Here is a 9900-nt window from a genome sequence, read left to right on the forward strand (position 1 = left end):
ATTGTTTAGGGTTTAATTCATTGTTTTGTTGTTCTCAATGAACTTGTCAGGCAATTGTTGGAATTTGGTATTTTATGCAAGGGGGTCGGCCATAGATGGCGACCCTGGAACAATTAGGGGTTAAGTGCCTTGCTCAAGGACACCTCGACACAAAGGAGCTCCTGATGTTCATCGAGACATGTCAACACATTCTAGTGGGCAGTTCAGTTCACACCAGGTTGACAACCTGATGGAGGCCACTGAGGTGTTACTTAGCTGGAACCGATTACAACAGCGACCCCTACTGTTTATCTGTGGAACTACTGTAGCTAAGCGGAACTGTTTATTAAAAACTCACACCACCACCACACCCATTCCGGACTGAAATAAACGACGTACCTCTAACAGGCATGGCGTCCTGGCGGATTTTGTAACCGCTACAAAATCCTATTTCATTCAACAACCGTATTGATCGCCCAACATTTTCAACAAATCTCGGGTAGTCATCAGAAACAGTAACAGCCATCCCTCCACCATGGCGTGTCGCACCGTGTCTCAACTCCTCCAGCGCCGTAAGTAGCTGCGACGTCCTGCTGACAGACAGACAGACAGACAGACAGACAGACAGATTGACCTTGGATGTTGGCTGGCAAAAGGATAACAATATAATTCAATCATTCTGCTTCTATGGGGAAAAGCACAGTGTGGATCAGTGACCTCAGTCAGTCAAGTCATGTAGTTAGTTAGGTGTCTGTATGTCCTTCTGGTGCAGATAACAGTGTGTGAGGACGTACATGACCACATACAAAATGTCAACAATGGAGCAAATCGATGTTGACTCGCAAACAGCACTCTGTTTCAATGATGCTGTATATCCGTTGTGCTCTATTGTGATACAGTTGATCTACTCTCATTTAAGTATTTAAATAATATTCATCACTGAACACTTACAGTGAATCACATGACAGTGTCATACGTGATGCATTATGTATGCTGCTATGCATGGCTACCGTGTGGCCTGAAATTCAATACTGCCATGTTGGAGATAATTTCTGATAATGTAATACTCTCTAAAGACTAACCAGGGCTCCCACGGGTCCTTGAAATCCTTGAAAGTTTGTGAATTTGAGAAAAAGAAATCAAGGTCTTAAAAGTTTTTGAAAATAGACATGGGCCATTGAAAGTGCTTGAATTCCCCTTCTCTAAAAAATATATATATATTCAAAAATGTTTTACTTAGCTCGTCAACTAGTTCGGTCTCAAACTATACCATGTTGGGTCCTTGAATTTGAGGGAATTGAGTCTTTGAAAGGTGCTTGAATTTGATGTTTCAGAAGGTGTGGGAACCCTGACTAACAACAACAGTGAACTATTAGCCTAACTGTTGTTGACACATGAAAGGAATCTGTTCTTTCTCTTCCTTGCTGCAGGCTTGGCGTCCAGTGCTGCAGCAGCAGCTGTGCGCTCCACGGCTGCGGAGGTAAGCGGCCAGCGCAGCGCCGTGTTCTCCAGAGAGAAGGCCCGGCAGCACGCGCTGTTCCCTCGCACGGAGAAGATCGAGGTGACTCTGGAAGTGGCCGGTTCTCAGGGGACCCTCCTCGTCATGAACAAGGGCATATCCACACCACACAGCTGTGCACGGCGTGAGTAGTGGAGAGAGTGAAAGTGTGTGTGTGAGTGTATATATATAGTGTGTGTAGACATCCGCAGAGATGTGTGAAGAAGAAGAACAGACAGACACGTCAAACCTAGGGGATAACCGTGCGTATTTCTGTCTGTGTGTTGTTGACGTTAGCGAACGCGATAGAAACCTTTGGTTGATGGCCTGATGTGATAGATGCTCACACTGACATGTCTCTCTCCCTCTCTCTCTCTCAGACCTGACAGAGTGGCATGTGACCAGCTCGGCCCTGGCTCTGGTGGATGGAGAGCCCTGGCACCTTCACCAGCCCCTCACCCGCTCCTGCTCCCTCTCTCTGCTCACCTTCAAGGACGCTGACCCTCTGCAGGCCAACCAGGTACGTCCCTCAGAGTATCAAGGAGGCACCGGACTCGCCCGGTCCCAATAGTGACACATTGATGCTACCTTGCTTGTGTAAAAACACTAGAGGGAGGGAGAGAAACTAAATACATTAATGTGAGCGTTACCTTGTAGTCTCCTCACTGTCTGCCCTGTTGTTTATCTGTCTGTCTGCCTGCCTGCCTGTCTGTCTGTGTGTCTGTTCTGTCTGTCTGCCTGCCTGTCTGTCTGTCTCTGTCTGTCTGTCTGTGTTTTTGTCTGTTTGTCTGTGTCTGTCTGTCTGCCTGCCTGTCCATCCGCCTGTCTGTTCTGTCTGTCTGCCTGCCTGCCTGTCTGCCTGTGTCTGTCTCTGTCTGCCTGTCTGCGTCTGTCTGCCTGCCTGCCTGTCTGCCTGCCTGTCTGCCTGTCTGCCTGTCTGCCTGTCTGCCTGTCTGCCTGTCTGTCTGTCTGTCTGTCTGTGCCTGCCTGAGTATCTTTCTGTTGTTCTGGTCTTGTATGAGTGTGTGCCTGGCCTGGTCCTGGTCCTGGTCCTGGTCCTGATGGTGTGTGAGGGGCTGGTGTACTACGGTCGTATGTTAACCCATGCTCCCCCTCCTCCCTCCCTCCCCCCCCTCCTCCCCCCTCCCTCCCCCCCCTCCCTCCCCCCTCCCTGGGCAGGCGTACTGGCGGTCGTGCGCGGCCCTGCTGGGCCAGGTGCTGGAGGACGCCTTCAGGGAGGAGTTCAGTGTGGAGCTGCTGGCCGTCCCAGAGGTGCCAGGTACAGAGACACGTCTGACACCAGCCCTCGTCCCATGATGCCGTTCATTACTATGAGCCTGTCCTCCCATTTCTACCTCCACCAGTAGATGACATTAGATTAGATTTATTGTCCCCAGGGGGAAATTCATTTTCACACCACTGTACAGTATCCATGTATACATACAACACTGTATAACACAGACAACAGACAGTACTACACCTGACAGATACATAAGTACACACACTCAGCGCGGTCTGTTATTTAAGGCAACAATGGCTGCGGGGATCAGGCTTTTGCCAAAGCGAGCCCTTTTGCACCTTAGTGTTCTGTACTTATGCTCGGATGGCAGTGGGGCGAGGTACAGATTGAGTGGGTGGGTGATGTCCTGTTCTATTGTGGTTGCGATGCGTGAGATTGGCCCTGTTGTTTAGTGCTGTGAGGTTGGGTGTGGGGAGTCCAATTATCCTGGCAGAAGTGGGACGCAGTATGATCTGAAGCGATCACTTATTCTCTGTCTCTCTCCCTCTCCCTCTCTCTCTCTCTCTCTCTCTCTCTCTCTCTCTCTCTCTGCAGTGACAGCAGGAGCGTTCTGCTGTGATCTGGTGCTTGACCCTCAGTTGGACTCCTGGAACCCCTCAGAGGTCAGTGTTGTGTGTGTGTGTGTGTGTGTGTTATTTGTGTGTGTGTGTGTGTGTGTGTGTGTGTGTGTGTGTTATTTGTGTGTGTGTGTGTGTGTGTGTGTGTGTGTGTGTGTGCAGAGTAGTATTAAATGAGTTGGCACCTGTCCCCAGGAGTCCCTGCGCTCGCTGACGCGCGGAGCCCAGCAGCTGATCCACCAGAACCTGCCCTGGGAGCCTCTGGAGGTGGCGCCCCCTGTGGCCCTGGAGGCCTTCTCCTACAGCAGGTACACACGCAGCCGAATGAAATGCAGGTTGCTCTCCGGGCCGTCGTGCAAGGATCTGCTTAGTGCCGGGAGAACTGAGGCGGCCCGCAGGCTGACCTCACACACGTTTGGTTAACCGGTTGCCATGACACCCTCCCTGGCAAGATACTTGTTTATAGTTTCTATCTGTTTATAGTCTATTTTCCCTTAGGATTGTGAGTCAGAGTGCGAACACATGTATTATGTAAATAGCTACCGTGATCACATTTAGAAAAGCATACAGTTAACTTAATTTAAAGGTAACGCTTGGTAATGATCATTTGACCAGCAGGTGCACAGCAGCATGGATTTGTTTTGGTGGAGGAAATCATATCATAGTACCGTAGATATTTACTTTTTGCTTTGTTCCAGTTGATCAGGCCCTGAAATCGCCCATCCTGTCCAGATGAAAGTATTGGGCTAGAAATGAATGTGCATTGAAAGTATTTAATAGGCTATAGGCAGTGTGGTAAATGAGCATTAGTCTATTATTATTATTATTATTATTATTATTATTATTATTATTATTATTATTATACTCTTATATCATCTTCATGGTGCTTAGTGTTCACCCTGGACCTGGGGTGATAGGGCCTTTTCAGCCGCAGCCCCGTCCCTCTGGAACGCCCTCCCCAACCACATCAGACAGGCCAACACCCTGCCAACATTTAAACAGGCCCTCAAAACCCACCTCTTCCAGCTCGCCTTCACCAGTTAACCCTCTCCCCCTCCCCTTCCCATGTGTCCCCAGCACTACCTTAATTAGGCCCCTATACTTTCTTTTATTTATTTTGTTTCTTCTTATTATTACTACTCGATCTTCTCAGTTTGTAAAGCGTCTTTGAGTGTCTAGAAAAGCGTTATATAAGTCTAATGTATTATTATTATTATTATTATTATAGTGTTAATGCGCTTCCCCCAAAATGAATCAGCTACAGTATCTAGATTAGAAGGAGTGTAGCGATCATAATGAGTTTCAGTTTTGAGGTTTAATAATCTCCAGTGTGGCTGGCTCCCACAGGGTGCTGCTTACCCCTGGAGAGATCTGAATCTCACACTCCTCCTTTCTCACACTCCTCCTTTCTCTCCTTCTCTCGCTCACATTCTCACATGCTAATGCTGCCACTTAAACTCTGCCATGGGATGTGATAGGTTTGTAGCGCTTTCTAACTGTGTGTGTGTGTGTGTGTGTGTGTGTGTGTGTGTGTGTGTGTGTGTGTGTGTGTGTGTGTGTGTGTGTGTGTGTGTGTGCAGGTGTAAACAACAGGAGGTGGAGGAGAAGGCAGCCCAGAGTCCCACAGGCACAGTGACTCTCTACAGGTGAGTCACATCCACAGAGCCTCCACACACTCTACCCTTACCACGCACTCTGGTCTGCTCTGGACAGGCCCTTACCACACACTCATATTCCCGATGTATACACCGGAATGTCACATACACAGACATACACACACACACACATTGTTATTACAGATACACACATTGTTATTACAGATACGCGCACACACCCCCCCCCCCATACACACACACACACACACATTGTTATTACAGATACACACACACACACACACACACACACACATTGTTATTACAGACACACACACACACACACACAGTTTTTCCACTCCCTTGTCTCACCCCCGCTGCCTCCTGTCTTGCAGGTGTGGGGATCATGTGTTGCTGAGCGGTGGCCCCCTAGTGGCGAGAACAGGGCTGTGCTCCCAGTATGAGGCGACCGCCATCCACATCCTGGGAGAGGGCCAATGGGGTCTCCACCGCCGGGCGCAGGGGCTCTCACTGCCTCTACAGTTACAGGTACACACACACACACACACACACACACACTGTATATGGGTGTAACAGGGTGCAGAAGTATATCTGTGTTCAGTTACTATTTCCCAATTACTATCCCGCATGGCTGTCAAATACGCATTGGAATACATGGGTGTAGGGATGTCCCGATCCCATTTTTTCACTACCGATACCGATACCGATACCTGGGCTTCAGGTATCTGCGATACCGATACCGATCCGATATTAGTATTTATTGTTCATCTGAATAATAACAAATACTTCCCCAGTATAGTCCACAACAACAGTTGTCTATTAAAGACTGCCAGCCTTTATTCAAGCAACAAAAACAGTACTCTGCAGTACTCAGTGACCAACTGGTTAAAACAATTTAAACTGCAGCATTCAGCATTGTAGAAAAAAAGAGTTACTGTCTGATTTCTAGTTTTAGTGCCTTCAGGTTTTTATTCTATTTATCTTCTCTTACAAATGGCAAATCAATTATAGGCAGGGGTGCACATAACTGGTGCGCCAGTGCGCATGCGTCGCCAAAATGCATGCTGCGCGGCAGATCAGCCGCATGAAGGCGCTCTTGCGCACCAACAGCTTCTTCTTTTTTATTATTTTTTTTAAGTTGATTTCAGTGTTTACAGAACAGAGCAGTGCTTAAAGAGATGTCCGTTTATATCAGTGTGTTTAAAGAACAGACATTCAGTTAGTGCTTAAAGAGATGTCAGTTTATTTCAGTGTGTTTAAAGAACAGACATTCAGTTAGTGCTTAAAGAGATGTCAGTTGATTTCATTGTGTTTAAAGGAGTCGGACAGACTTTCATTCTTAAAGAGCAGTCATTTGATTTTGCATTTGTTTCTTTTGTTTTGCACACAATAATTTGGTCGTTCATCTTTATTTATGAATAAATGTCGTTTTGCTAATAATATATCCATGTATCTCTTTTTTATCCATCCTGTGGGACGGGTCGTGACTCGCGAGCTCGGGGAGCACCAAGCAGCATCCCTAGGTGCTCCTCTGAGCACTGGCCCCAAAAAGTTATGTGCACCCCTGATTATAGGACCCTTTTTAAAAGTGTAGCCCGCTGGTGAGACCAGAAACCAGTCGCAGAATCGAAGGAGTGTCAACAATATCTGGTTTCCGTTTTTTGTACCCAGTCCATATAATAAAAAACAGTTTAACCATCACTAAATACTTATAATCTGTGGATTGGATTAACTGTTCTCGTTTGTTGGAGGCTACCAGTAAGTGATAATGACTTGTAAACATACTCTCGTTTTAGGACGTGTTCAAAAGCAAGGACTGTGTGTTCATCTAGTTAAGATGGGAGTGGAGGTGAGGGAGCTGATGAACTGGGGCTGGGCTCCCAGAGAGGCAGCGCTAAACTGAAAACAGACGCGCAAACGGATGCATTCAGAATGTAGTTATGTGTTTTTAGCATGTCCATGTTCTCTCAGTATGTTGTGATGATATAAAAACGCAGTTAGACGTTCCTAGCGATGTACCACTGTTAGCTGTTAGCCGCTAGCAGCGTTTGTTGTTGTGGTTTGGTCAGTCACTTTTCTCCTGTCGCATTCCCATTCGGTGCACCAACATTCAAATACTCGTGTCGTCTTGAATTTCTTTCCGATTTCAATGTCTGACGCATCATTTGAAAGCTTACCATCTGTAGTTTCAGACTATGTAAATAACCGAAAAATTACTTAAGCAAATGGTTTATGATTTCACCAGCTAACATCATGACATTGTCAGACTCATTACACACAGGTAGTCAACTCTCATGCTCGTGACCACTGACTACTACTGTTGTCATCACGTGAGTGACACACCAGATCGCGCACGCGGATCGCAGCCTATTTTCTTTCTGGTGCGATCTGCGATCCAGCATTCAGGACCAATATCGCAGCGATATCCGATATCAATATCGGATCGGGACATCCCTACATGGGTGTCTACAAAGATTTATAGAATACAAAGGATGATTTATATTAACACGTTTTTTCTGGGTGGGGTGTGAGGGAGAGAGAGAGAGAGGGAGAGTGGGAGTGAGTGAGTAATTGTCCTATTTCCGTACTCTAGGCTCACCACACGGTCTGGAGTAAATTAAGGAGGAGGGCTGAGAAGCTGGTAAGAAAAACATGTCATTATCCTTCAATATTATCCTTCAATATTATCCAGAGAGTCATGAGCACCATTTCTCTCCAGAGTTCTCTTCCTGGTTCTCTGTGAGCCTTAATGCTGATTGGTTCTCCCTCTGCACAGGTTGAGGTGCCCACAGGATCCACCGATGAAGCCGTTCTAGATACGTTGACTCCGCCCTCTGCCCCTGAGCAGACTCCTCCCCCAACCCCCCAACAATGACCTTGTCCATATACCCCCGTTGGCACCCCCCACACACAGCTTTGTAATATTTGTTGAATAAATGTGTAAAAATGTGTAACCAAAATAAATCAATTGTACCCTATCCTTATTGAATATTCTCTGTGACAGCGTAATTTTAAAAAAAAACATATTTTAAAAAACTGCTATTAGTTACAAGCCAGAGCTGATAAACTGAATTCAGATATAGTAAATGAATAACAACCATGCACACGCCACCACCCTCTGTTGACTCTGTTGAAGGACAGGCCGGACATGTGGCGTGCCTTAACATGTTAAAGGTCTCCGGGGTGTGTTTGCGTTGGTCTTTAACGGCTCAGCTGATGACATGTGAAAAGTGAGAGGACGTGGGTGAATGCATATATCGAGTGGTCAGCAGTTTGTTTAGAGACAAAGGCGGTGTGTGTGCGTGGTGCAGGGTTGGCTGTCAGCGTCGGAGCAGCTGTTGTGTCTGTAACAGGTGTGTGTGTGTGTGTGTATGTACGTACGTGCGCTTGTGAGGGTGTGAGAAAATAGGTTTAAGCTGTCACATAGGACAGCTGTGTGTGTGGTCAACAGATATGTTGTTTACTGATAAAACTTAAGATGTGATGCAAAAATATATATATTATGAACAAGAGATAATATTTATGTGGTGAAATGAATCTTGAACTATGATACTCAGGGTCTGGGGGACCTGGACAATGAAGAGAGGGATATTTAATACCCACAGTGCCTAGAGTCAAAAAAGTTGGCCGGTGTTCAGCTGTTGCTAATGGTCACACACCACCCCACCCTGACACCCAAGACACACCCAAGGACACATGCACACCCCATTGCCTGCCCCCCCCCAACCCTCCAACCACACAGCAATTGAGATGTTTGAAAAAGTGCCCAGAATTCCAGACCACTGTACAACATGACGCTGAGAAATAGTTTGAAATGATATGGTCTCTTAACAATTTTGATTTGGTCTAGATTATTTTCCAAACCATCAGCTATCAGCAATTGAAATGTTGGAATATGAAAAAAAATAAATAATACAGTCTAGTACTTTTATTTGTCTTCTATAGAAACCTAAAAACCCCATAGAGCTGAGTTATTCCACGATCAAACAGTGATAGCCTACTTAAACCTGAGATCCCTTGTGAAACGGGGAGACAATGATAACGTTCACACTTACTACCTTTTGAAGCAGTTGTATTCAAACAAAGAAATCAGTAATTGCTTCCACTGAACTCCGCATTGCTCCGAGTCATCACACCTGCAAACAGGTGTCGCATCCTGCCTTGGCAAGCCTCTCATTGTTATCCTGGCTGTTCTTCCTCACTAAATAACCCTGACAATATCATCGGGACATAATGCTGTTATAATGTTGTTGCGTTGTTGGGCAAATAGGTTGATGAGGCTCAGAGGCTGGCAGACCAGACCATAGGGCTGACATGTTGGCTTGGCTCATGTAATGTAGAGTCGTGACGTTAGAATTATAAGGTTCTATCTCCATTTTTGTCAAAATTGAGTTTTTTTACATAATCTGATCCATTAGGTGTTTATTAATGCCTGTGTGGTGTTATTTTTTTAAATGTTGACATTTTTGAGTTAGTAATTCATAAAATACAAAGGTTTCATCTCACAGAACATAATGGAATGTGAAAACTTTGACGCTCAATATCTCTGAACTACCCTAAACGGAGATAGAACCTTATCATTCTAAACGGAGATAGAACCTTCTCATTCTAAGCTCACGGAGTCTCTTACGCGTCTTGCGCTCTTACGCATTCCAGGAGGCTGCCTGGCCCCCGCCCCCTGCCCACCCACACCCGACCACAGAGGAGGACACACGGGGGGCTGGTGGCTCTGGTACAACACGACCACGCTGCCATAGTCCGTCCGTAGGCTAGCTTTCTATCTGACCTCCTATAGTCTTCTTATCTGACCGAGTCCAGAAGTGTGTCCCGACCGCGATCTGCCCGCAGCAAAGCCGCTCGGGTAAGCCGCTCCTCGGTGCTTTGGGACATAATTTATTGTGCCGGGGCGACGAGGTTCTGGAGGTTCTGGAGTTCCGCACAAGTACAGGAGGA

At 46.4% G+C, this 9900-nt stretch overlaps 2 protein-coding genes across 2 annotated transcripts in view; both read left to right on the forward strand.

The window, feature by feature from the left end:
* The first annotated feature begins 391 nt into the window (after nt 1-391).
* mrpl39 (mitochondrial ribosomal protein L39) lies at nt 392-7892 on the forward strand. The gene is made up of 10 exons (XM_080532181.1): nt 392-551; nt 1410-1622; nt 1858-1997; nt 2657-2756; nt 3312-3379; nt 3530-3642; nt 4915-4980; nt 5322-5475; nt 7541-7588; nt 7724-7892. The coding sequence occupies exons 1-10, from the start codon at nt 515-517 to the stop codon at nt 7820-7822; spliced, it is 1038 nt and encodes a 345-aa protein (XP_080388307.1). The 5' UTR covers nt 392-514; the 3' UTR covers nt 7823-7892.
* Nucleotides 7893-9760: 1868 nt separating this feature from the next.
* jam2a (junctional adhesion molecule 2a) overlaps nt 9761-9900 on the forward strand; it is a 13671-nt gene continuing 13531 nt past the window's right edge. Inside the window, exon 1 of the mRNA XM_080530931.1 lies at nt 9761-9900. This exon is cut by the window's right edge and continues 77 nt beyond it. The gene's annotated coding sequence lies outside the window, so the exon portion shown is untranslated.

The sequence above is a fragment of the Nansenia antarctica genome (genome assembly GCF_963989245.1).
Source record: "Nansenia antarctica genome assembly, chromosome: 5".
NCBI lineage: Eukaryota > Metazoa > Chordata > Actinopteri > Argentiniformes > Microstomatidae > Nansenia > Nansenia antarctica.

What these genes read in the sequence shown, in the direction of transcription:
- mrpl39 (XM_080532181.1), top strand. Translation starts at nt 515, where the DNA reads ATGGCGTGTCGCACCGTGTCTCAACTCCTCCAGCGCC. An exon ending in GTCTCAACTCCTCCAGCGCC is followed by an intron (nt 552 to 1,409) that starts GTAAGTAGCTGC and finishes TCCTTGCTGCAG; the next exon opens with GCTTGGCGTCCAGTGCTGCA. An exon ending in ACCACACAGCTGTGCACGGC is followed by an intron (nt 1,623 to 1,857) that starts GTGAGTAGTGGA and finishes TCTCTCTCTCAG; the next exon opens with ACCTGACAGAGTGGCATGTG.